General features: G+C 41.8%; 1 protein-coding gene across 4 annotated transcripts in view; it reads left to right on the top strand.

Moving 5' to 3' along the window:
* VTA1 (vesicle trafficking 1) overlaps window positions 1-22793 on the top strand; it is a 75383-nt gene that overhangs the window by 46090 nt on the left and 6500 nt on the right. For 2 of the 4 annotated variants that reach the window (XM_058307564.1, XM_071218690.1), the window contains exons 6-7: window positions 9125-9292; window positions 15399-15479. In XM_058307564.1, coding sequence (XP_058163547.1) covers window positions 9125-9292; window positions 15399-15479 — 249 coding nt within the window. Of the gene's footprint in view, window positions 1-9121; window positions 9293-15398; window positions 15480-22793 lie in introns of all 4 variants that reach the window. The other 2 variants (XM_058307563.1, XM_071218689.1) reach the window with 1 other exon arrangement.

The following is a 22793-nucleotide window of genomic DNA, read 5'->3' on the forward strand; positions in this document are numbered from 1 at the left end:
CATATAAATTCTTAAGAGTAAGCTATTATGGTTTAGATCCAAAATAAGTTCAAGTGTTTCACTTGTAAGTGCTCTTTGTATAATATTGAGTCTTCCAATCCAAGAACTCCAAGGACATTGTATGTCTTTCCATTTATCCAAGTCTTTGAGTTTAAGTTTGTTTTTTCTTTTTACATTTCTTGCTAAATTTAATCAAGAAACTGAGCTTTTAATTGTTAACTGCAAGTGGGAACTTTCCTTCCATGCCTTCTAATCAGTTGTTATTTGACTATGTGAAAATTATTGATTTTTTTTATTACTAATTTTGTGTCAATATCTTAGCACATCATTTGTAGTCATTTTTCACTTGATTTGCTTGGTTTCTAAAGGAATGCAGTGATATCATTTGCAAATATTATATGCTTTTCCTCCTCCCTTCTAATTTTTTACCTCTAATTTCAGTCATGTGCCTCTAAACTGATACTTGACATAAAATTTTAAAGAACAGTGGGTGACAGTAGACATCATTTGTGTATTTCTGATTTGAATGGAAATGTATCTGGTGTTTTCCCTTTAAGTGTGATGCTGGCTTTGAAGTTAGATAGGAAGAAATATCCATCTGTACCTATTCATTGGCATTTACTCCATTCCGTTTTGTTATATGGCATCTAAGGATCTGTGAAAATGGTCATCTAATGCAGTGGTTGGAAAACTTTTTCTTAGATGGTCAAATAGTAAATATTTTCAGCTTGCAAGCCATATGGTCTTGAGTGGCATGGTTCAGATTTGCTGTTTTAGTGTGAAAGCAGCCTTAGGCAATATGGCAACAAGTAAGCATGCCTGTTTTCCAGTAAAACTTTATTGACAAAAATAGGTGCCCAGTAAAATACTTTCTTCTACCTATTGATAAGCAAACTCTATTAAATGATTTCTTTTGATTTATTGATATAGTGAATAATTGAAAGATTAGAAGACTTAAAAGATCTCCTAATCTTGAACTCTCTTTGTATTACTGTCATAAACCCCACATAGCCATGATATGGGGCTTTTTATATTATTGTTATGCTGACGGATTAGATTACCTTTTTGGTTTTCATGATGAAATGTCCTTCTTTGTCTCTAGTAATATTTCTTGTCCTAAACTATATGTACCCTATCATTTTACAGACCATTAGAAGGAAAGTTTATAGGCAGACACTTTGATTGTAGAGAAATCTAGAAAAGAAGGCATCATAATTCCTACTACAAATTTTGAAAGAAGGAAACATTAAATGTATGATTGGATCTCTGTCTCCATTGAATTCCACTTAGTCATTTTATTCCTTCCATAGCAATAAAATTCCCTGTATAACTTAATTAATTTTCTGATTCTCTAGGATTTTCTTTGTGTATATTTCATAAACTGTTCTACATCTCTTCCTTATACTGTTAAAGCGACAGCAGCATTCTTTATGAGGTCTGACCGTGAGTTTTGTGGCGATTTCATCACTGTGTTCAAAGTTATATAGGTTAAAAAGAGAAGAGAAAATAGAAATTTTAAACTTACTTTCATGTTTTCCCTAATCAAGAGCCATGTCAGAAGCTAAATCCTTTTCTTAGTGGCAGAATCCAAAACTGTTCTGTTAAAACTCTGGAGCCAGTTTGTATGATGGTGTGCTTATTTGTTTCACAACTTTTCCTATATACTTATTGTTTATGGATATTCATGTATGAATGATAAACTTCAATAAAAAGAAGTTAAACAAATAACCAATCATTTCATAATACCTAACAATACAGCTATTTTAATGACTCATTCAATTCCTAACATTCCATTGTTCTGAGATAGAAAATTCATTTGCTACTTCAATAATATATACACTAATACAAAAATTTGAGATGTTTCTTTTGTTTCCTATTTTTTCCAAAAGTGCATAAAAAATTATTCTTTTATGGATTTTGATGCTTCAGAAAAATACACTTTGCATATGAACAACAGCTCTGTTTATCTCTGGTTCTTTCCTCAAACACATTATTGAAACTAATTATCCTTCTATCCTAAACCTATGTAAGTGAGCTATTTTTGTAAGAGATTTTTGAAGATTTTGGTTGTAGTTATTTTTCCAATGAAATATAACATAAACATGAAATTTTCTCTATAGACTTTCAAATGTAAGTTTACATAAACTCATCTTCATTTCCTTTAACCTTAAAACTTAGAGAAAAAATCTTATGGACTATTAAAGTATAGCCTATTTTTCCCTTAGTAAGTTAGTAAATACTTTTGGCTTCAGTGTTAGTTTGTGATTATGACTTTTAATTACATTAAAAAACATTCTGGATTTCTGATACATGTTTATTAGAATGAATCTTTAAAATTTCCATATATTGAACTGTTGGTATAAGCCACTTGGCAGGATCTCAGAAGGAATTTTGCTCAGTGAAGAGCCAATCCTAATAGGTGACATGCTACATGATTCTATTTATATATATTCTTTAAATGATAGAATTATAAACATGTAGAGATTACTGGTTGCCAAGGGCTGTGGAAGGGACAGGGCTGGAGGTGGCTGACTGTAAAAGGGTAGCACCAGGGATGCCTGTGGTTATGGCACTGGTCTGTGTTGGCAGCGGTGCTCATCTGAAAGTGCACACGTGGTAAAGGCACACAGATCTAGACACACACACACAAACTTTGGAGCCATAATTTTTATGAAATGTTATTGCCATAAATAATGAACATTACTTACTAATGATACTTATTGCAAAGTATCTTTGGTATTTAGAATAACAAATGGCTCTTATAAACAAAATCCTCATGAGAGATTTTGTAGTTTTTGATCCATTTGATTTTATGACTATCTAAATTAATTCAAGGATTTCCCAATCATCCAGGTGCCACAGCTGACACTATTAGACAGCTGTTCTTGGCCAGTCATTAAATCTGTTTTTTCATCTCCTTTAAATACATCCATGGGAGCCTGCACTCAGAACGCATGGCTTGGTCCTGTAATTTGGGGCCAGTCACCTAATCATCCATGAAGATAGCCATTATTACTAAGTCTGAAATTGTAAGTCTTTTTTAAAAAAAATCTTTCAGAAAAAGATATATTTAAAAATATTTTGTTTTGGATCAACTAAAGTAGGTGGTAAATTCTTTGAGGAAAAATAGGGACTATGGATTAAATATCTGTGCTGTTTCTCTCCCTCGTTCCTCCCAATGCTGTATCTCACTGAACACATCTTCCCTTGCCTGTCCTCTAAATCCTGCCCACCTGCTCATCTGAATTTCCGCAAAGCTATTTTACACACACACATTGTATAAAATAAATATTTTGTAAAGCAAATGTCTTCATGACTTGTGGCAACAGCTGGAATTGAGAGAGAACTTGGTAGGTGTTGGGCACAGCACTAATAAACATTTTACATCTATTGTCTAGTTTACTCCCCCTAACTTCTGGATGTAGGTAGGCGTCCCATTTATAATTGGAAAGTGAGGATTTAGAAAGGATAAATAACGTTAATAGGGCCAAGATTTAAACCCAGTTCTGAAATTCTGAAATCTGTGCACCCACCTCTTTGGAGTTCTTTAGCAATGCGGTTTCTTCCCTCAGCCAGTTGGACGTTAGAAAAGAAGCCTTACTCATATTGGTCTTGTCCATTGAGCCTTGTAAGGAAAGGTCTCAGCTGGCCAGTCCACCCAAGAATCCCTGGCCTGACCTTCCCCATGAGAGCATCAGCCTTGCGAGGAACGCGTGACGAGAGCCTGGCCACCTGGCTTGGGACGACTCTGTCCACACCGCCTCAGGCCACCTCGGGAGTGAGGCTGCCTCTGCGAGGCTGCGGGGGTAGGAAAAGTCTTCTGAAACTTAGACTCAAAGTCTTTTGAAACTTAGATTCATTTTTCTTTTTAAAAACGTGTAAGGCATAATAATAGGAAATGTAAGCCTTTTCTCTTAGTGAGGCTTTGTAGTCTGTTGTGTCTTTTTTTTTTTTTAATTATCCCTTCCTAGGTATAAAAGGTATTGGGTTTAACAAAAATGTAATTTTCTACTCTGGAATTGAATTTCTAGTACAACCAGTAGAAAATAATAGCTACTCTAGTTTGGTAATCCAGGTTAAGAACAAGGGGTAGTATACTTTTGAAAACAGTACTGTGAGGAATTAAGTTACCATATTGTCAAAAAGAACATAAGAGCACCATACTATTTAGAACAAAAAAGCTTTCTGGGAAAGAATTCTTTCAACCCAAGTGAATTGTATACACATTCAAATAGATCTTTGTCTGGTTTCCATGGCTTTGTTATCTAGTCAAACCATGGGATTTGAATAGACATTATACAGAATTGATGATGTTTAAAAAAAAAAAAAAAAGGAAAATAGTTGAAATTATTAAAAACCACTCTTTTTATATTTTATATAATCTCAGATTTTCAAAGTTACAGAAAAGTTGCAAGAAGGGTGTGTGAAAACCCCCTATACCTTTCGCCCAGATTCTCCTCATTCAACCATGCTTCCTCCTGCTCCCCCCCACCTGCTGCTACTGCTCCTCTTTCTTCTTCCTCTCCTCCTTTCTCCTCCTTCTCCTCCTCTCTGTCCTCCCTCCCTCCCCTCTATGTATGTATCGAATGGTTTTCAAATGTTAAACCAGCCTCTCACTCCTTGGTGAACTCCACTTGTTGGTGATATATTGTCCTTATATATGTGGCTGGATTCGAGTCTATGTTTGTTTGTTTTTAAGAATTTTTGAGATTGTGTTCAAGTCATTATATGGGTTTTGGTATCAGGGTTTCACTGACCTCCTAAAACAAGTTGAGAATGATCCCTCCTCTGTTATCTGAAAGTGTTTGCATAAGATTAGTATTGTTTCTTATTTAAATGTTTGGTATAATTTACCACTTAATCCATCTCGTCTATGTATTTTCTTTGTAGGAAGACTAAGTATGAATTCAGTTTCTTAAAGAAATTGATACAGAGCTGTTCAGATTGTCTTTCTTGTGTGAGTTTTTTAGTTTCTGTCTTTCAAGGATTTAGTCCACTTCCCATTAGTTGTCGAGCTTCTCAGTTTCCTATTTCCTTATTGTCCTCATTATCCCTTTAATATCTGTAAGATGTACATTAATATCACCGCTTTCATTCCTGATAGTTGTAATAACTACTTTTTCTTTTTTTCCCTAATAAGTCATGATATAGGGCCTTTTCAGTTGAATTGTTTCAATAAAACAATTTTTGCTTTTCAAATTTTTTTCTTATTTCCATGTCATTGATATCTGTGCTTAATCTTTTTTTTTTCTTTTTTCTCTGTACTTCAAGTTTAATTTCCCTTCAGTTTTTTTTTTTTTGCTTCCTAAGGTGGAAACCTAAATCTTTAATTTTTGAATCTTCTTTTCTAAGTATTTAAAGATACCAATTTTTCTCTCTAAGCACAGGTTTAGTTGCTCTCCACAAATTTTGGCACCATTCATTGCAAATATATCTAATTTCCTTTGTGATTTTTTTCTTTGATTGATTATTTAGAAATATGCTGTTTACTTTCAAAATATTGTGGGCTTTTCAATATTTTTCATTATTGAATCAATTATTATTATTGATGTATAATTAAATGTAATTTAGGTCAGAAAACATACTCTACAAGATTTCAGTATTTTGAGTTTACCAAGATTTGTATGTTGGTCTAGCATATAACCTTTTTTGGTGAATGTTCCATAAAAATTTGAAAATAACATTCTGCTCTGTGACAGTGACTCTTAGACAGGTGTTAAAATCTCCTATCGTGGATTTTTCTTGTTCTGTCAATTTGCTTAGTTGATTTTGAAGTGCAGTTATTAGCCATGTGTACCTTTATATTGTATAGTTATCCTTGATAAAATAACTCTTATCTTTATGAAATGTCCCTGTCCAGCTCTGCTAATAATCGTGGTCATAAATTCTGTTTTGTATGTTATGAAATTAGTCATGTCTTTCATCTGCTTGTTATTTACATGGTATATCTTTTCTTCCTTTTAGTTTAACATATCTGGGTCTTTGTATTTAAAGTGAATCTATCATAAACTGTATGTAAGTGTTTCTCTTTTATTCAGTCCGTTAACATCTATCTTCAAATTAGTGTTTAGTCCATTTACATTTGATGTAATTATTGCATTAGCTGGATTTAAGCCTACTGTTTTTCTATTCTTTTTTTTTTTTTTTTTTTTTTGCCTCTTACAGTTTTTCATTTCTCTACTGCATTTTCTCTTATCCATGATGACTGTATTTCACTTTATGACCTTGAACATATTTGTAATAGCTGCTTTGAAGTTCCTTTCTGCTATTTTCAATATCTGGGTCTGTAGACTGCTGTATCTTTTGACTATAGTCAATTTTCCTTATATCTCCATATTTTTAGTAATTTTATTGTTTATAACATGCTGTAGCTACTCTGGTTTGCGTTATCTTCCTTTGGAAGTCGTGATTCTTCTCTAGTAGGCAGTTAACTTGCCCGAATTCAAATCCTGCCTGTCCTTTTTGTAGGGCCCCCTGGACACACCCTGATTGTTTAGAGGTATACAGGTATTTGCTTGGAGCTCATACACAGATGTTGAGACCCACTTCTCTGTGGCTCTTTCTCTTCCAGTATACCCCCTCCTCACTCTCAATTTCCTGCTGCTCTGGCATCCCCAGACTCCTTCCTCCGAGTCCTCAATCCAATATGATGGTGGCATCTGGTTGAGTTTGAGTTGCCTTTGTGGCCCAGACTGTTGAGTGTCCTCAAGTGGAAACCCGCACAAACTCTGCTGCTTCCTGAGTGCCCTCCTTGACATCATGTACTTGCTCTCAACCTTGGTGTCCTTGTGGGAGGAGAACACTAACAACACCTCTTCTGAGGGTGTAAGAGTGTGTTGCACACTCAGCGTCGAGCCTGCTGCTGCTTTCATCTAGTAAGCCTCCTCTTCTCACCCTCTTGAGGACACCTGCCCATCTCTCAAGACCTGTTTATTTGACTGTCTGAAGAAAGTCAGATCATACCTCTTTGCTTCTCTACACTATTCCTTACTCTACCGCTTACTGTCCTTGTCATGCTGTGTTGTAATATGTGAGTATTTTACTCTTCCTCTAAGACAGGGTCAGATACCTAGTGCGGCGTGGGAGCTTCGAGTATTGCACATGGCAGTTGGTCCTGCAAACGTGCCCACATGTGAGGCAGAGAGTTAGCATTACATGGCAGCAGCACTGAATTTTTAGTAAATATTTTTTTTAAATTTTTAAATAAAATTGTTTATTTTTTTTTTAAAGTGTTTTTAAAACTTGACATCAAGTATTATGTATCTGGGTGCTCTCATTAAATCCTATATTTAAAGATAACCTCTTGGCATCTTAAAGACGTGCATGTCCAAAGAAATATGTAGCTGTTCTTTACATCCTTACTGTATCCTGTCATCTAGTCAGATGTCAAACAATATTCAGTGCCCTTCCGCCCTTCATTGCTGCCCTCAGGCTGCTTTCCTAGTACTCTTCCTAGCAACCCAGTCTGTAATGAACTGGGCAATAGTAGATGGTATTCTGAGTTAGAATCTCTCCAGTAAGCAACCATATAGAATGCTGATGAAGTCATGTTTTTCTTTATCTCCTTCCATTCCTTTTAAATGTGAAAATTATTTTGTAGTTTAGAAATTTAAGAGGAAGGAGCAGTAGTAACAAGGTGAAAAATCAGATTCTGGCAGTACTATGCTTAGTAACAATTCTTTTTTTATATAACTAAACCTTTCAAACAGTTTTGTCTGGCATGTTCCCACGTAATATAATTTGAATTGTAAGATGATTCATATTTCAAACTGTCTAATTTAAATTAGGGCAAGTTGGGAGTCTCTTTAATTTGAACGGAACTTGTTTTTCCCTCCTCTGAAACTTGAGGGAGGCTCATTCTGCATCACTGACTGATGACGATGTGCTTTCCAGTAAGAGGTTTCACCTGTACATATTGGTTAGAAATTAATGTTTTTCTAAGAATGTTCTTTCATGAATTGTTAAACATATGTACAATATTAATATAAGGTGTTAATAATAGGGTGGTATTTGGGAAATAATATACGTAACAACAATTGATAAAACTATTTCAATAATCTTTCATCAATTATAACGGTAACTGCTGTTAAAAAAATAGTACAATTGTTTTTTTAAAGTGCTATCACTTGTAGCAAATGTTCAGATGTTGGTGGGATAGTTTTGGGAAACCCTGTATTTTATATATGATTGTTTTATAAACTCACAACTTCTCTAATTAAAAAAAAAATGACTGTGGATTACACTGCCAAAAGAAAGTGATTCTATAGGGCAGTTTCACAGAAATTCCCATTTTTAGAATTCTTTTTATTCTTAAAATATATTTAAACCTCACAATGTTTATTTAAAATTTTTTCACATTTAACTCATGTATCAGACTTCATGCAGGACCATTTCCCTTGTTTTTATACTTCTAGTACTCAGTGAATCTAAATTGTTTAGAATGCCAATATCTGTAATATGAATTGCATTTTTACAAAGGAATATGATTTGCTTTACAACCATGAAGAAAGTTTCACTAATTAAACCTTTTCGTCCTTATAAATCCATATTCTTTTTGATGGTGTTTACTTTCTGTAGAACTTTTGATGATAATAAAGAAAAGAGGGGAAATGGGAAATAAAATCTTAAACTCTGCATAGGAGAAAATGCTGTGCCTCGGTCCAGGTTACCCTGAAAAGTCCACAAGGTCCAGGTTTCTTAGAAAAAACTGCTTGTCTCAGAGTAGTGGGGAGATTTTATTTTTTTTTTTTAACTTAACTAAAATTATCTACATTAAGTATGTAATGTTTGTAAAAAGAGGGGAAAAAGTTGTTTAAAGTTTTGATAAAAAATAGCAAAATCTTTCTTGGCTGTGAAATCTGTAGCTTCCTTTTTTTATAATTTTAAATTATTAAGTTTCCCAAACATGGCTTATTGCTACTTTAAATAAACTATTAAAGTTTAGTTTTCTCAAAATATTTTGAAATTTGGCTAATGATATATTATGTTTTAAAAGTCTAGATTTCAAAAGTTACCAAAGCAACATCTCATTACATCCTTCTACCTAGACAGCTTTGATTTGGTTTATTTGGTATTTTTATTTGGAAACACCTTGTTTAACGTTGCATGTGCCTTATGATAGCAGTTGAGGAGCACGAAGACGCAGGCGCCACCTCACTGCCCACCCAGCCCCCTGCACCCTCAACTGCAGCCTACGACCCTGGCAGTGCAGCCGGCAGCTACACCGGAGTGCGGGTCCCCCCTGGCGCCCACGCTCCTGCCAACACCCCTGCAGAGGTGCCACCCAACACAGGTGGGTAGCCCCATCCCTTTGGAGCATCCACATCAGTTGTACTCGGGTCTTTGGAGAAATGACAAGATATGCATGTGATTATTATTAACCTTGTGTTTTATTAGTATCAGCAGTTTCTGAGCTTTTCCTTCCCCTTCACTCTTGTCCCGGAATCCCACCAAGGTGAATGGGGTTTGCTGTAGGATGTGTCCCAGGCTCCTCTGGGATAGCAGGGAGGGGTCTTATTGTCCCTTCCCTTTGGGCCCTGCCTGGTCCTGGACAGGAGTGGTATTGATGATGGGGAGGGGCTTTGAAGGGCAGTAGAATCACAAACGAGGGAAAGGAGAGGGCGTCTGTTATTTTAACATTATAAATGTGTGGCTTTATTCAGGGGAGAGATTTCTACTGTCTTTGAGTAAATTGGTACCTGTTTCAGTTTGCTAAAAGCTGCCAAAAACAGAAATGGGTGGTTTTACAGTGGGGATTTCTTAGGTTGCAAAAGTTCTGAGGCCATGGACTTGTCCAAATCAACTCACCCTCAGGGGATGCTTTCTCCCTAAAGACCAGGGCGAGGAGGCGTCTGCTGGCTCCTCCCTTCTCTTCCAGTTCCTTCTTCAGCTTCTGGCTTCCCCTCCCAGGTGCTGCTGGTCTCAGCTCCTTGCTCTCCTGGCTTTCTCTCTCTGCCCCTATAGCTTTTTCTCTCTCTCTCTTTCTACATACTACTCCTGTTTATAAAGGACTCCAGTAAGAGGATTAAGATCCACCCCGGGTCATGCCTTACTGAAATAATCTAATCCAAAGGTCCCATAACTAGAGTAACCTAATTAAAAGGTCCCACCTACACTAGGTTCAAACCGACAGGAATGGATTAGCTTTAAGAACAGAATTTTCTGGGGTCCATAAAACCCACAAACTACCACTGCACCCTCTGGACCTCAAATATACATGTTCTTTTTGTATACAAAGTGTATTCATTCCATCACGATATTTCAAAAAACTTTTAATACTTGTAGTAGCAATATTAAGTACACAGTCTCATCAAAATCAGCTGTAGGTGTGCTCTGTCCTGGGGCAAAATTCCCCTCTATGGACCTATGAAACTTGGAGCAAGTTGTCCCCTGCGAATATACAAAGGAGAGACAGTCATAGGATAAAAATTCCCTTTGCTATGGAGAGGAACTGGAAGGAAAACTGTGGTCACGGGGGGCCAAACAGTTTTGAAGCCCTGCAGGGCGTTTTCCATTAGATTTCATGGTCTGAGAGTCTTCTGAGGGCCATGGTTTCTTTTCCTCAGGGACAGATGGAGTGATAGCCTCACCCTTTCCAAGATCTTGCCCAAGGGTTATGTTCTCAGCTCCACCCTCATCAAGAATTGCCAAACTCCAGAAACCCTGGGGTGATGGCTAGACTCTCTCTAGGCCCCAGGGCACAGTCTCAGGACCCTCTGGTCTGGGTGGCGGGAGTGTGGGAGTGTGCCCGGCCCTCTGTGAAGCCTGGGGCGGCCGCTGCTTCCTGAACAATGTGGGGAAGGTCTCCCTCTCCAAGCCTGGGCGGACTCACCTCTTCCACACGCTTGGCCCCAGACCTTCCGCAGACCCTTCCTGGATCGCTGCGTCTCCAGCCCTGCCTTCCCTGTGGTGGCCGGCTGGGTTAAGCCCTTACGTGGAGCTCTGTTCTCTGGGGACTCATCTTCCAGAAGCTCAGAACTTTCCAGACCCTCGGTTTCTGGTTTCTTTGTGCCCAGGAGTTCAGTTCTCCGCTGATCCCTTTCCTCTCACATTTACTGTAAGCTGCAAGAGGCCAGGCTGCACTTTCCACATTTAGTTTGGAAATCTCCTCTGCTAATTGTCCAAGCTCATCACTTTCAAAATCTGCCTTCCATACATCACCAGCATTCAATTTTCTGCCACTTCAAAGCCAGGGTCGCCATCCTTCCAGTTTTCAGTGACACAGTGCTCGTTCTAAGGCCTCGTCAGAAGTACCTTGAGCATCCATATTTCCACCAACAGTCTCTTTAGAGCAGTAGAGGCCTTTTCTCGCAAGCACCTCACACCTCTTCCCTTCTCTCCTCAATAGCCAGTTATCGAAACTTTTTTTAACATTTTTGATATTTACAATAGTAGCCGCCCACTCTTCAGTTCCATTGTCTGTTTTAGTTTGGGTTTTAGTCTGTTGGGCAGCCAAAAGCAACATAGCAGAGATGGGTCGACTTTCCCGGGCGCGCTTGCGAGCTGTGAAAGGGTCCAGATGAAGGCGCCAGCAGGAGCTGGCCTTCTTCCCGATGGTGCCAGGCTCCTGCCACGTGCCAGGCCCGGGAGGCATCTGCCAGGCCCTGCTGCTGGGCTGCCTTGCTCCCAGCCTCTTGCCCTGGGCGCGCGTGCACCCCCTCTCTTTCTCTGTCTGTCACCATCCCACGTGTGGAAGCCTCCAGTGAGAGGGTTCAGAGAGGCCTGTTCAGAGGCAGAATGCTGATCGTAAGGAGAGCACTGTCGAGGCCCATGGACACTGTTCATTTAGACCCTGCCTCCCTGCAGCAGCTGTCTGCAAAGTCTCTGTCCCTAATTTACACTCTCCAGAGGGTAAACAGTTACCATACCGAGGAAACAGGCGTGCCCAGGAGCAGCAGAACAGGAATTTGAACCAAGGCTCTCTGACTTCACGTTTTTGCCACTCCCTTCTATGTGCCTCCCCCAGGGAACTAAAATCCTGTCAAACCAGAACCTAGTTTTCTGGCCGTGTTTCTCCTTAAGATTGGTTTACTTATGATATTGGAATCCACTCTTGTTAGCTCCTAGGTTTTTTTCCTATTATACTTAAGACAGTAAAAAGAAAAAGAAAACCAGTTCATAGTTGCTAATAGAAAATGAAATCACATTTTTAGTTTATAAATATAGCAGATGTTTCCCCTCTCACTCACTTTGGGAATGATTTACTTTCTCTCATAAAGCTCCAGGATGCACTTTTATCAAAGGGAAATCCTTAAGATAGCTGAGAAGAATGGTGTGTACTAATAGACAGCTCTGAGCTCTTCCACACAAAGGCAGAGGGTGTGCGGAGAAGGCAGCAGGGTGATTGTTTTAACAGGCCAAGTGTTGTCTCCGGTGCTTCAGCCACAGTGTAAATACCAGGTGGGCGGGAGGCTTTCCCGGCTTTTCCTTGCTCTTGACACATACCTTTTTCAGTCTGTAAATATTAAAGAAGCCCTGAGCAGTAAATTGAAATCAGTTAATTCATAGAATTATTTGTCACTAGTGCTAGCCCCTTAAGTGTACGTGGCTCTCGACCCCTCAGGGAGATGGAAGCCCACTGTATCTTGTGTCTTGGACTTTTAAGCGTCAGGAGTGCTGAGTCTGAGCTCCACGCGGCCTAGCAAGGCTGCTCGGGTCCGCGCTGACCCTTGGTGCGCACGCTGCGTCCTCAGCCCATCCGTCTGCTCCGCAAGGAGCCGTCTCCCTTCCGTGCTCTGCCTGTGCAGAGCGATCCTCCTTCAGCCTCCTCTTTAATCCTGCTTCTGGAACAGTCTTCTCTAGTTTTCTCACCAACACCCATTTCTCCCTTTTCTGAATCCCCACACCATTTAGTCAGTAAGAACAATTCAGTACCTAACTAGAAGTCCTGGCATAACTTCATGTGTATAGTTCGCAGCTAACGGACTAGAAACCCATCCGCTTAAGAGTTAGCTGGTGGGACTTGTTAGCACAGCTTTGATGGTAAATAGTAATAGGAGGAAGGAAACGGCAGCCTGGGGCGCTCCCCACAGGTGTTTTCACGGTCCCCTCCAGCACGCTGTCGTCAGGGGCTGCAGCCCATTTGCAGACTGTCGGAAGGAAGGGTAGATACGCGGCTCTGGGCATCTCAAAGTAGCCACAGAACCACTTGTCGGCTTCCCGCTGCGCTTGCGCTGTGCCAGCCCCGGGTGCCAGCCCACCTGCCTTCTCAGCCCGGTGTGCCCACAGGCCGGTCAGCCAGGGGCCGTGGTCACAGCACGTAGACTGCAGGCCACCCGCTTTGTAATGCTCCTCAAATAGAGTCTTAGTACGCAACTAAAGGTTTTCCCTGTAAATGAAAGTTAGTTAATCGGATGGAGATTTACAGGTAAGCTTTTAAAGGTCCACAGAGAAAGGGGGCTGCTCGGAGGATTTTAATTTAGGCAGGTACACGAAGCAGTTAGCAAGGAACAGCACCGACGTTTAGATTGAGGATGGCAGACCTGCCATGGTCTAGAAGATTCCTGCGATGGACACAGGAGTCTTCTTTTAAGGACGGCTGCTCAAAGCCCCAGACGTCCCTGGGTGGTCTCCCAAGGTCCCACTCAGACCCTGCAACCTGACGTTTTTTTAAAGCTTTATGTGCCTTTAATGGTTTGGCAGATTTCATGGGGAAACATATGCCAAACACTGCTAACTATAGTTTTGTCTGTTTATTAGCACTTAGCAAAATCAATTTAAAATTTATGTTTCCCGATTTTGCAATTCTCTTTCCATCCCTTTTTTCTATGACTGTATATATATGTGTGTGTGTACGCATAAAAATAGTTCATAAGTCTTCACTGTAGCATTATCTGTAGTAGCAAAAGATTGGAAACAATCCTAGTACCCATTCCATTGCAGTGGATTGCTTTATATTAATAAATTGTGGTTCATACATGTACTGGGATACTGTGTAGCCACTGAAAAGAACAGCACAGATTTATGTGGATTAACTTGAAATTATTGCTAAGATCTAGTCGGTGAAACTGCACAAAATTGCGTAGTGTGGAGAACATATTACCACTTGGCAAAACACACCCATGAAGTTTGCCTTCTCCACAGGGAAGGGGTTCCCATGGATGGCTGACATTTAGCTGGGAACACAATTACTTATCAAAGACCAGCAGCTCTGTTCTGTGTGGCTAGCTCGGAGACTCGTGCTTGTGTCTACAGTGAAGGGTGCCCCAACAACTGAAAGACCCTCAGAGGGATTAGGGGGTGGGGGGAAGGCAGGCTTTCACCTCTATGTTTTGTGCTGTTTAAAATTTGTAATAGACTTTTCACCTATATCCTTTTGTTACTCTTTAAATTTTTGTTAGTCCCTGTTTTAATTAAAAAGTAAAATTTTCACGATTTTTAATAGTCCCAGAGGCCATAATTGAAAGTAGTTTGCCATTAAATTAAATGATCCGTATTTAAACCATTTCTTCTTTAGGTTGGGGCTGTAGAGGTCCATCAAAGACAAAACTTTGTACCTGCAGAATTACATTTTAGAACTTCAGCCATTCTTTGTGAAACCATCCTTTTAGAACTCTCACTGGCCTCGTATTTGTGCCCCGAGGAACTTTTCAATTTGTCTTCTCTTTCCTCTGCCCCCTTCTTATCTTAGGGTCTTTCCCACACCACCCTCTATACAAATTGCCCATTTGAATTTCACTTTTAGCTTGGCACAAATGAGCCTGTTTTGACAGGCTAACTGCATTCATTTGGAGCGAACTATTTTCTTCTTTGCTTTTCCCGCTGATTAAATCATTTACATCTCTTTGAGGAATTTTCACCATTTCCTTTTTGCTAATTTTTTAGATGACTGATAATCTTAACACTAGTATATTACTTAGCATTAATCAAGAATGCTAATTATTCACTAAATATGAGAGTGATGACAAGTTCTAATAATATTAAGTCTAATATTAAGTACGTATAAAGATCATCTTAAAAACTGGTAAACTGGAAAATTTGAAATGTGTAATTTTTCACTGCATGCAGTGATAAAATGGCTTTCTCCCTATAAGTTAAGCTGAAAGGTACTTACAATCCTACCTTGTCCCCCAAATTATTTAACTGGCTAAGAAGGTAAAAGGTAGGAGGGGCTGCTCTGTTCCTTGTACAGACGTGTGGTAAGCTTTCCTTGAGGAGCAGGTAGAGGCCTTAGGCTCCACAGGTGCAGAATAGGGAATGGGTAGCCAGCATGCGTGCCTGCTGAACCACCCTGCAGCATCAAATCAGCATTTCAAGTTAGAATCCACTCAGCTTTTAAGTCAGCAATGGATTTAAGAAAGTTAAGTAATGAGAGTCCTCTGTGGTCCTTGAAGTGCCCTCCTGGTGCACAGTAAGAGGTGCAGTCCTGTGAGACCCATCTGTGCCTTTCTGATTTGCAGGTGTGACGGGTAACACTCTCCAGCCCCCTCCCCAGACTCTTCCTGCCGTGGACCCTGCACTGTTCAGCACAGTCTCCCAGGGTAAGTCTGCAGCGCAAGCTCTCCTCTTCAGGGGTGTTTCTTTGTGATTTGACCTCAGCTCAGGAGTGCCAGATATTTAAATGTCCTCACTAAAGTTGAATGTCTAGGTAATTTAAAACATTTCCTTGAATTGCCATGGTCCCTAGCTTTTCAAATGAAACCAAGATTGTTTCATATTTCCAAAAATACCTAAATCCGAAGGTACCCTTTTATTCGCTTCCCTACTTAATGTGCTGCTGAATGTAGTGGCACAGACGTCATCCCCAGCTGTGCTGGAGGCGCGTGTGAGGTCCGGTGCCATTCAGCCATCCGGAAGCGCTCATGCAGTGACCACCTGCCTGTCCACACGAGGGCATGTAGGTTAGCTGGGAGGTGAACTGTCCATTGCTGAAAATAAAGATCACTGAGGAGAATTATTTTGGCTGCTTGATTCAAAGGTTAGGTGATTGGTTTGTTGATTATAATGTTTCTTTCTTTTCTGACTTACCTCTGTTTTACCCCCAAGTCCCTTGTGTTTATTTTAGTCTTTCTCAGTTGCGGAGTTAGTTTGTTTCATACTTCTGATGAGATTCGGTCCTCCCATATTTCATAGGAAGTACTTGATTATTTTTACCAGCCATTGCGGGGCTTCCTCTGATGTGCTCCGGCAGCCTTGTTTCCCGCTTGTTTTTGCTATTCTTCCCTGCCTTGTAGGTGGGAACTGGCCATTCCACTCGCTGCCTCCCAACCATGGAACTGGGAAAGCCTTGGGGGGTGCCGCCCCCATGCAGGCAGGCCCAGCCCTGTCCAAGCAGTTCACGCCACTGTTTTGGAGATATGTCCTCCGTCTTAGCCTGGGGGCAAACTTGAGAGATGGGTGCAGGGCGGTATGTAGAAGAGGTAAAATGGGAAGCGTATGGTGCCAGCGCCATTTCTTCTTAGGCTGACACAGTAAGGCGCCCATCCCCACCCTCACAACTGCCCGGAACCTCCTGAGTCCACCGCACAGGCAGACCACACAACCACCTGTTGTGTACCTGGCCTTTGCTCAGATTCTTCCACTCGAACGTCTTGTTTCCACTCAATTTCTACTTTTCTAGAAATTTCTTTAAATCTTTCACCTGTTAATTCTCCTCCCTGTCTACTTTTTTCACTCTTTCTCTTCTCTGCTTCCCCTTTTTAATTATTATGAGTTTCCTTTTGCATTTTTTTTTTCCATATGGTTTCGGGAGGAAGAATGGTCAATCATGTTTTCTTCGTCTGCCATCTAGAACAAGAAGTCTGGAATTCTTTACCCAGCTAATCTGTCAGTTTTTTTCTTTTAATGTTTTTAGACATGTAAGGACTCTGAAACCACATTTTTTAAGGAAGTTACTTGAGAATGTACACCATCAAGATGAGGGTGATAACCAAGAAAAAGAGAAAGATGAGATATAAAAATGGTGAAATTAACCTAAATCGTCAAAAGAGAAAAAATGCCACTGAACGCTTTCCCCACTAACAGCTTTCCCCAAGGCCTTGGAAAGTAATTGCTCTGAAATTAGAACAGAAAATCAGAGAGCTTCCCTTCTTTAAGAAACGTGGAATGAATGATTCCAGGTATTAGAATAAGAAGCTTAGAATAGTAAAGAACATGGTTAAGAAGCCAGAGAGTTCTTCTTCCATCAGGAAGAGCAATTAAAAGATCCAAGAAAATTTTTTTTAATGGTAAGAGAAATTTCAAGAAAGAAACAAGCTAAAATATGCTGTGATTTTGAACAACTTTAGAATTCTGAAATATAAGACAAGGTATTTCGTTTGACTTGAGCACCACATGTTATTCTTCACATGGCACAAGGCTTATCACAGTGCACAAAATACTTCCTTCAGGACAGAGTACAAATTTTACCAACACTGACAAGTCAAAGTAGAGATAAATTTCCAAAGGTAAAAGATTAAATTGATGAAAGGAGGTTAAGGGGTCTCCAGAAGTGGAATGTCAAGAGATTTTTTTTCTAAAGTTGATGGATAAGTAAAAGAAATTGAAGTTTATTTGTCTCCCAGAGGGTGCTGATACAAAGTACCAGAAATCTTTTGGCTTTTGTAAAGGGTATTTATTTGAGGTAAAAGCTTACTGTCCCAAGGCCATGGAAAGTCTACCTCAGGGCACCATAAAAGGTACTCTCTCACCAAGGTCAGCTGCCATGTCTTGAAGCAAGATGGTGGACAGTCTCTGCCAGATTCATCCTTCCCTTTCGTGCGTTCTCTTCCTCTTTTTTTTTTTTTTCTTTTTAAAGATTATTTATTTATTTCTCTCCCCTCCCCACCTTGGTTGTCTGTTCTCTGTGTCTATTTGCTGCATCTTGTTTCTTTGTCCGCTTCTGTTGTTGTCAGCGGCACAGGAATCTGTGTCTCTTTTTGTTGCGTCATCTTGTTGTTGTGTCAGCTCTCCTTGTGGGTGGTGCCATTCTTAGGCAGGCTGCACTTTCACACTGGGCGACTCTCCTTATGGGGCGCACTCCGTGGGGCTTCCGTATGCGAGGGACACCCCTGCGTGGCACGGCACTCCTTGCACGCATCAGCACTGCGCATGGGCCAGCTCCACACGGGTCAAGGGTGCCCGGGGTTTGAACCGAGAACCTCCCGTGTGGTAGACGAACGCCCTAACCACTGGCCAAGTCCGCTGCCCTTCTCTTCCTCTTGAGCAGTGGTTCTTAACCAGGAGTTAAGATTCAGGGGATTAAGAGTAAGGGAAAGATTTCAGGGGGTCCATGAGCTTGAATTGAAAAAAATCAACTTATTGTTTTTATTTTCTCTGACCTCTTATGTTGAGTGTCTTAAAACTATCTGCCGTTACATTCTTAAAAGGGGTCCATGGTTTTTACCTCACGGGCAAAGGGGTCCGTGGAACAAAAAAGGGTTAAGACCTCCCCTTGAGGCTCCGTGGGCCCAGCTCCTTCCCAATCTCACCTGCAGGCAGACACAGGGCTCGTCTCTCAGGACTTCCTGGATCAGGCTTGGCTCTCTTCCCAAGGTCAGCCATGAGCTGTTGGGCAAGGGGCCCACCTCTCCCCGGGGCTGGAGCTCTTGAGCCTTCTCCTTTCTGTCACATAGCAGGACCAAAAATGACCAAGTTCTCTCCTCTGTGTCTTCTTGAGTGAACGTCCCTTTATATCAGACCCAACAGGGGCGTGGGGACTCAGTCTGAGTCACGCCCTCTGATGTAGTCAAATCGAAATGCCTAATCCTAACAGGTAGCTGATCAAAGACGTCCCAGCTGAATTTAAGGCAAAGGGTCCCCCACCCAGAGGAATAGGGTAGTTTACAAACATCATCTTTCTCTTTTTTTGGGATTCATAAAGAATCTCCAACTGCCAGAGAAGTGTATTATTTGATGCATACAAAAGTCAGTAACTAAGGAATTTGAAGGAACTCACAGAGATTGGGTAGGAAGGTACAGGAGGAAGAGAGTGTGGCGAGAGTGAACTAAACTTAGCCTTTAGGGCACCTGTTAGTGCATGGTGTCTAAAAACTGAACTTAAACTGTGAGCTAAGTTGGTCTTAAAAACAAAAAGTAGAGTAGTCTAAAGATTTAAAGTGGGATAGGAGGGGTAGAGTAGGTGACTTGACTTCTGATGTAAACCTTACCTGCTCTCCTGAGGCTTAAACCAGGTGCCTCTATTACTCTGAAAAAATGAAACTGCCCAGCATGTCCTCGCCATGTGGGTCACGTGAGATCATTGCAAACTTAGCAGATGTCTAGAATGTGGCCTTTGATTCTGTGCTCAGATGGCTCACTGGTCTGACAGCAGGAAGAATGGTCTGTGGTTGGTTCAGAACTAGAGAGGAGGGGCAGGCGAGGCTGGCGGCCTGTGCTGTCTGGAGCAGGCACAGTGCACCTGCTCTTGCTTGGCGGGCGGTGTGGTGTGGCCAAGCACCAGGGACCATGCACCTAATCAAGAGATCTGTTACCCGTGTTGATGTGTAAGAGCTTCAATTTACTCTACTTGTCCTGGTTTTACCAAAGCAGAATGAATTATGAGATCTAAAATCAAGGGCTACTACAATGGCATTCGACTCTTAAATGCCTGGTGTAAAGTATGTGTGTGTTTCATGGGGCAGAGCGGATGAGTAGGCTGTATTGGACCTTGACAAATTGCCCCAGAACACAGTGGAAATATTTGTCTGTTAGTAGATGGAGAGATGACCTGCCAGGCCATTGGTGCATTCCTATTAAACTTGGTTTCCATTTAGTCCTACCTACTAGTGAAAAAGTTCTGTCTAAAATCCAATGTGAAAATAACTGAAAGGGGATGGACAGTAGATAATGGAACAGAATGTGGACTACAGAACCTGGGCCCCATCGGATGGGAATTAAATTAATGATGCAGCTGTCGCTTAGACCAGTATGGCAAGAATTTATATTCAAAAGTGACTTTAGGGGATGCGAACTTGGCTCATGTTCGATCGCTGGGCCCTCCTGGTGAAAAAGAAGAGGAGAAAGCATGCCTGCGCAGCAAGCCAGCGCCCATGTGGCGAGCTGAGTGCCCATGTGGGTGCCCACATGGCAAGCCAAGTGCCCACATGAGTGCTGGTGTGGTGAGCCAGTGGCTGCGCAGTGAGCCGAGTGCCCATGCAAGTACCCACGTGCTGAGCTGAGTGCCCACGTGAGTGCCTGTATGGTGAGCCAGTGCCTGTACAGTGAGCCAGTGCCCATGCAAGTGAGTCACGCCCCAAGGTGATGACACAACAGAAGAGAGGCAAAGGGCGAGTCAAGGTGAAGTGCAGCAGAAACAAGGAACTGAGGTTGCGCAATTGACAGAGAACCTTTCTCCACATCAGGGGTCTCTAGGATCAAATCCCAGTGAATCCTAGAGGAGAGAGATGAGAAGACAAAAAGAGAAAAAGGTACAGAAGATCACACAGCAAATGGACACAGACAGCAAAAACAGCAGGGGAGGGGAGGGGAGGGGGAGGGGGAAAAAAAGAAAAAAGTGACTTTAGGATAATTTGCTGTCAGGAAAAAATTAGCACCAGATTCCTATCTCAAAATTCTTGTGTCTCATCTGATTGTGTCTTAACAGTTTAATAAATGAAAAGCAAGAAATTCAAGACAACAGAAGACCCTCACTCAGTTACAGTGTTAAAATGCAACTGATAGACCTGGGGAAATTTTTTTATATTTAAGTCAGCCAAAGGGGTGCTGATGCAAAATACTAGCAACTGTTGCCTTTTATAAACGGTGTTTATTTGGGGTAGAAGCTTACAGTCACAAGGCCATTATGCATAAGTTACTTCCCTTACCAAAGTCTGTGGCCGTGTGCTGGAGCAGGATGGCTGCCGACGTCTGCAGGGGTTCAGCCTTCCTCTTCCTCTTAAGGCTCCGTGGTCCCAGCTTCTTCCAATATCAGCTGTCGGCTAGGATAAGTCTTGTCTCTCCTGGGGTTCAGTTCTCTCCAGGCTCAGCTGCTGTGCTCTTTCTACAAGGCCAGCTGTAAACTCAGGTGAAAGCTCGTCTCTCTTCCCTGCTCCTCTGCCGTGTCTAATGAAGCTTCCCTCTTTCCTCACCTGCTTCTCTGTGTATTTACTTCTCGAGGCTCCAGCATTAAAATTCCAACCTCCATTCTCTGTGATGCAGTTTCTCTGTGAGTCCCTGCCCCCGTGGTGGACTCAACATCCTACTGACGTGGCCCAATTTAATCAACGAAAAGTAAAACCTCTGAATCCAATATAATCTATTGTATGCAGAGGAACAGACCAGTTCACAAACATAATCCAATATCTGTTTCTGGAATTCATAAACAGTATCAAACTGCTACATTAAGTAATAAAGAGCTAATCTCCAGAACATATTATAAAGAGTTCTTACTAAAGAATAAATAAAACTCAACTCTTTGGGTAAAAATGGGTAGGTAAAATAGACAGATAATGCAAATGTCCAATGAATATGTGAAAAGATGCCCAACTTTACTAAGAATCAGGGAAACTGAGAACTAAAGTGAGTTTAGTTTTGTGATAATAGATGGGAAATTATTTAAAAGACTGAGCTTCTGCAGTGTTAAAGAAGATATGGGAAATAGGCATGCTAACGTGATGGCCGTGGGAATTGGTGCAGCTTATTCCCTTAGTACTTGACACTGTCAAAATTGGAGGTGCATGTAATTTTGACCTGGCTATTCCACTGTTAAGAATGTCTCCTAAAAAAATACTTAGACATGGGCACAAAATGTACTCGTAAGGACATTCATGTCAGCATCGCTCCTAGTAGTGATGAAAAGGAAACAGTCCAAGTGTCCGTTGGAGGAGAGCCGCTGGGTTAATTATGGCGCATCCTTGGTGTGGAATGCCACACATTAAACAGAGTATGGTGGCCTTCACGGGGAAGGATCTATGCATGGTAAGTGCAAAAGCAAGTTGTAGAACATTATCTGTAGTATGATCCTGCTTAGAAAAAGAAGGAACATTAAAACACAACTGTTACCCTCGTAAGTACACAGGAAAGTCTGGAGAAGACGCAGACTGAAAGCAGTGGCTGCAGAACCGCAGTGGCTCCAGCACCGCCGCCCCTAGCCACCCGTGCCCCTCCCCGCCCAGCGCGAGCAGGTGCTGCTGCTTGCCGGCTGCTGCTTGCCGGCTGCCCCTGGCTGGAGCGGAAGCTCCCTGAGGACAGGGCGCCTCGCCTGCCTGTTCCTTTTAGGTCCTGGCGGTGGCCGCAGTGCAGGGCCTGCCCCTAGCAGCAGTTAAGCTTACATGCTGGTGTTTATGGCTAGCTTTGGGAGCATATGCACCTGGGGGAAGGAAAGGCTGCAGGTGCTGGAAGCACGTCCACACCATGAGGCTTTTTCCCTCGTCTTCCTCTCCGTGGCCTTAGAGTGTGATGATGACAACTTAGCACGGGGTGTTTTCTGAGCAGTAAGTGGCATAATAGCAGAGGGCATTTAGCGCAGTGCGGATAGAAGGTCCTGACTGTGGTGGCTGCCGCCGTGGCTGCTAAGGGTGCATGTCTTGGCATGCTGGGCACCCAGGGCCCGTGCCGTGGTCTGTCGTGAGACTCACCAGGTCAGAGGGCCCCTCGCAGGCGTGCCCGTGGCCTCTCTTGCTGTTCACACCGAGGCCCTCGGGTGCGCTGGGGCCACGGCAGCCGAGGCCGCGACTGCAGGACCTCTTGGTCAACAGGAAAGTACCTCCAAAGGACCCGGCTTGCAGGCAGTGCCTGTAGTGCTGCACCCTCTGCCGGGACACTAGATGAATAAATCTACCATGGAAGTGGAGGCACCTGTCCACGGCACCCAGGGATTTCTCTTCTCACCAAAGCATGCTCTGTGACCTGGGGCCGCCCTGGCCCCTCGGCCGCCG

This window comes from Dasypus novemcinctus, chromosome 11 (genome assembly GCF_030445035.2).
Source record: "Dasypus novemcinctus isolate mDasNov1 chromosome 11, mDasNov1.1.hap2, whole genome shotgun sequence".
Classification (NCBI taxonomy): Eukaryota; Metazoa; Chordata; class Mammalia; order Cingulata; family Dasypodidae; genus Dasypus; species Dasypus novemcinctus.